The 3,018-nt window shown below is 36.2% G+C and overlaps 1 protein-coding gene across 1 annotated transcript in view; it reads left to right on the plus strand.

The window, feature by feature from the left end:
- The first annotated feature begins 248 nt into the window (after nt 1–248).
- LOC106878419 (dual specificity protein phosphatase 4) overlaps nt 249–3,018 on the plus strand; it is a 21,132-nt gene continuing 18,362 nt past the window's right edge. The window contains exon 1 of the mRNA XM_014927626.2: nt 249–1,385. Coding sequence (XP_014783112.1) covers nt 1,025–1,385 — 361 coding nt within the window. The 5' untranslated portion in view covers nt 249–1,024. The remainder of the gene's footprint in view (nt 1,386–3,018) is intronic.

Raw genomic sequence — 3,018 nt, forward strand, 5'->3', positions numbered from 1 at the left:
ATTGAATGTGTTAACGTGATTTAATAGTAAAATCTACTCTTCCTTTCCCTCCTGTAGATTGTTTTATAATTCTCTTTCTCCTCGTTCACTCCTCCTCCTCTTCCTCGACGTCTTTCCTCCTTCCCTTACTTCCGTTTCAACGTGTTGCCACTCCTACCCTCTCGTTGTCCTTTATTCGTTCACCAACGACGATATTGTAAGAGATAATAGAGAGAGGGAGTGACAGAAAACCAGCACTGCTTCGCACACATGTATGTATGTATATACGCGAATGCGTGTATGTGTATATGTATTGCATATACACAGATGCGTTCATAACATGACGGAAGACACACCACATAACACGTTTTCTTGCCAACCAGTCGTGTGTTAGGCTTTTAGCATTTGTGTGGTGGACTTGGAGCTGAGAGCAGGGAATTCTTTAGTCTCGCTTTGCTCGCATTTCTCTCTCTATCATTTTTTTACACTATCCACAGCTTACACACATATATATATATCTATATATTAATGTGTATATACACTCAGCCAAACCATTATCATCATTACCACCACCACACACGCACGCAATTTTAACACTCTTGGAATTTAATTGCTTATTCTTTATAAAAGAATTAACAGACGTTTTGCTACCAGACCAGATTTATTACCAAGTCTCAAACCTGATACAAACCTAACTGCGGTTTCCTTTTCTTTCAATTTTTATATTTGTAAAATCAAATTCAGCTTTATTCACATTTTCAAAGCTTGCTTTGGAAGACAGAACGAATATATATATATATATATATATATATATATATATATACACACGCACTTTGTATTTTGTACGTTGTTACTCTAAAAAAAAAAAAGTAATTTTTAACAGTGCATATATATATTTAAATAATATATATATTTATAGAATATATATATATATTTATTTATATATATATATATTCCCATAACATAACTCATTCTCTTCGGGATTGAGAAAAATTCAATCAAGATTCATTTCCTTGTGAAGAGTCCCTCCAAGACATTGTCCAAGATGGACATAACTGTACACATATCACCCCGCGACCTGTCCGAAATAATAACCACCAATGAGAACACCTTATTACTCGACTGTCGACCGTTTCTGTCGTTTAATGAAGGCCACATCATCACCGCCCGAAATATCCACTGTCCACCGATATTAAAACGTCGGTCGGGAGGATTTATTTCACTGGAGAATATAGTGCCGGACGAAACTAAGCGATTACACTTGACCAGTGGCCACTACACATCTGTTGTATTGTATGATCAGGACACAAACACACTGGCTGATGTCAGCAACGACACGAACCTCTATTTGGTATTTAAGAGCCTCAGTCAGCAAGTTCAAAACGTGGACATTTTTTACTTAAGTGGTAAGTAAACACAAATATATTTCTCTGTACTGTTGTTGTTGTGTAGATCCGACTAGTCGTGGTCATCTCGACTTTCTGGAGGGATATCTACGACTGTTGTAGTATCTTATGTTGCTCCTTTCAAAAAAAGCATTGCATGATTTGAGAGGGATTTAGCTGCTATGTCTAGTAGAAGGAGAGAGAGCACAGTGACTCCGTGTGTGTGCTACCAACCAAATACAACAGCCTTGTTTATATTTCATGTCGTCGCTTTGCGTGTGTTCTGAGTTCAAATTGCGCTGTGGTCACGTTTCTTTAATCCATCTAGGGGTCGACACAATAAAAGTACCAGTCCTTATCGGTATGTTGCCTCTTCTTCCAAATTCGTGCCCCAGTTTGACCGCAGCTTTTAGGCTGAAACACGTAAAAGAACAATTCCTCCCACACCATTCAAAACCATTCTTGCGCGTGTGTGTCAACGAACAAGTGATGATGGAATATATATAAATATATATACACACGCACGCACATACACACCTTTTTACGGATACAAATCACTATATACAAGGATTGTGTGAACATACATATACACAATATATATACATGTGTGTATAAGTATATATGTACACAAACACCACACAAATGCAATGTGTATTTGATATCCCTAAACTATAATAATAATAATGATGATGATTTGAAATTTTGGCACAAGACCAGCAAATTCAGGGAAGGGAGTACGTCGATTACATCGACCCCAGTATCCAACTGGTACCTATTTTATCGACCCCGAAAGGATACAGGCCAAAGTCGACCTCGGCAGAGATTTGTAAAAAAATAATAACAACAATAATTGTAATAACTAGAATAGTAGGATGTCACCATTCACGTTTATTTCGCTGGCTTAGTTTTTAATTCCCACAGTTAAAATGCAAGACCGGTCTGTATTTAAGATATAAGACAGGTCTTTATTTGTTTACTACTATTACCAAAGGCAGTGGTGGGGGTACACAATTACTATGAAACAGTATTTGTTATATATATATTTTTTTCTTTTGATTCCCCCCCCCCCATCGTCATTGATTTTTATTGTTGTTGATGTGCAGCAGAACGATGTTGACACTGTTCATTTGTTTGTTGTTTGTTGTTATTTTTTGTTTTGTTTTGTTTTTTTCCCGCCGTGATAGCCATGGCAGGGTTTAAACATGAAAGAAATTTTCATAGGGGATTAAAATAAATAAATATGAATATATGAATGAAGACGTTCTGGGAAATGCGTGCACAAACAACACGCGCATCTGCAGTCTGTAATATATATATACAGCATGTTATATACGTGTGTTGTGTGCATATATATATATATATATATATATATAAATTTTATTTTAACAATTCATGATCATATTAGTGTCTTTTCTATACACGACCAATGCATCTTATTGCACTGTATTCATAAAACTATATATATATATATATATATATATATATACACACACACACACACACACACACACACACACACACACACACACACGTGTTAATGTGTGTGTGTTTGTGTGTATGCAGTTGCGATTCTAAGATGAAACCATTTCATCTATTGAAGAATTTTCTCTTGAACATTCCCAAACGACGGCGATGAGGGGGCGTATAGGTTTTC

The sequence above is a fragment of the Octopus bimaculoides genome, chromosome 18, assembly GCF_001194135.2.
Source record: "Octopus bimaculoides isolate UCB-OBI-ISO-001 chromosome 18, ASM119413v2, whole genome shotgun sequence".
In the NCBI taxonomy this organism is placed as follows: Eukaryota; Metazoa; Mollusca; class Cephalopoda; order Octopoda; family Octopodidae; genus Octopus; species Octopus bimaculoides.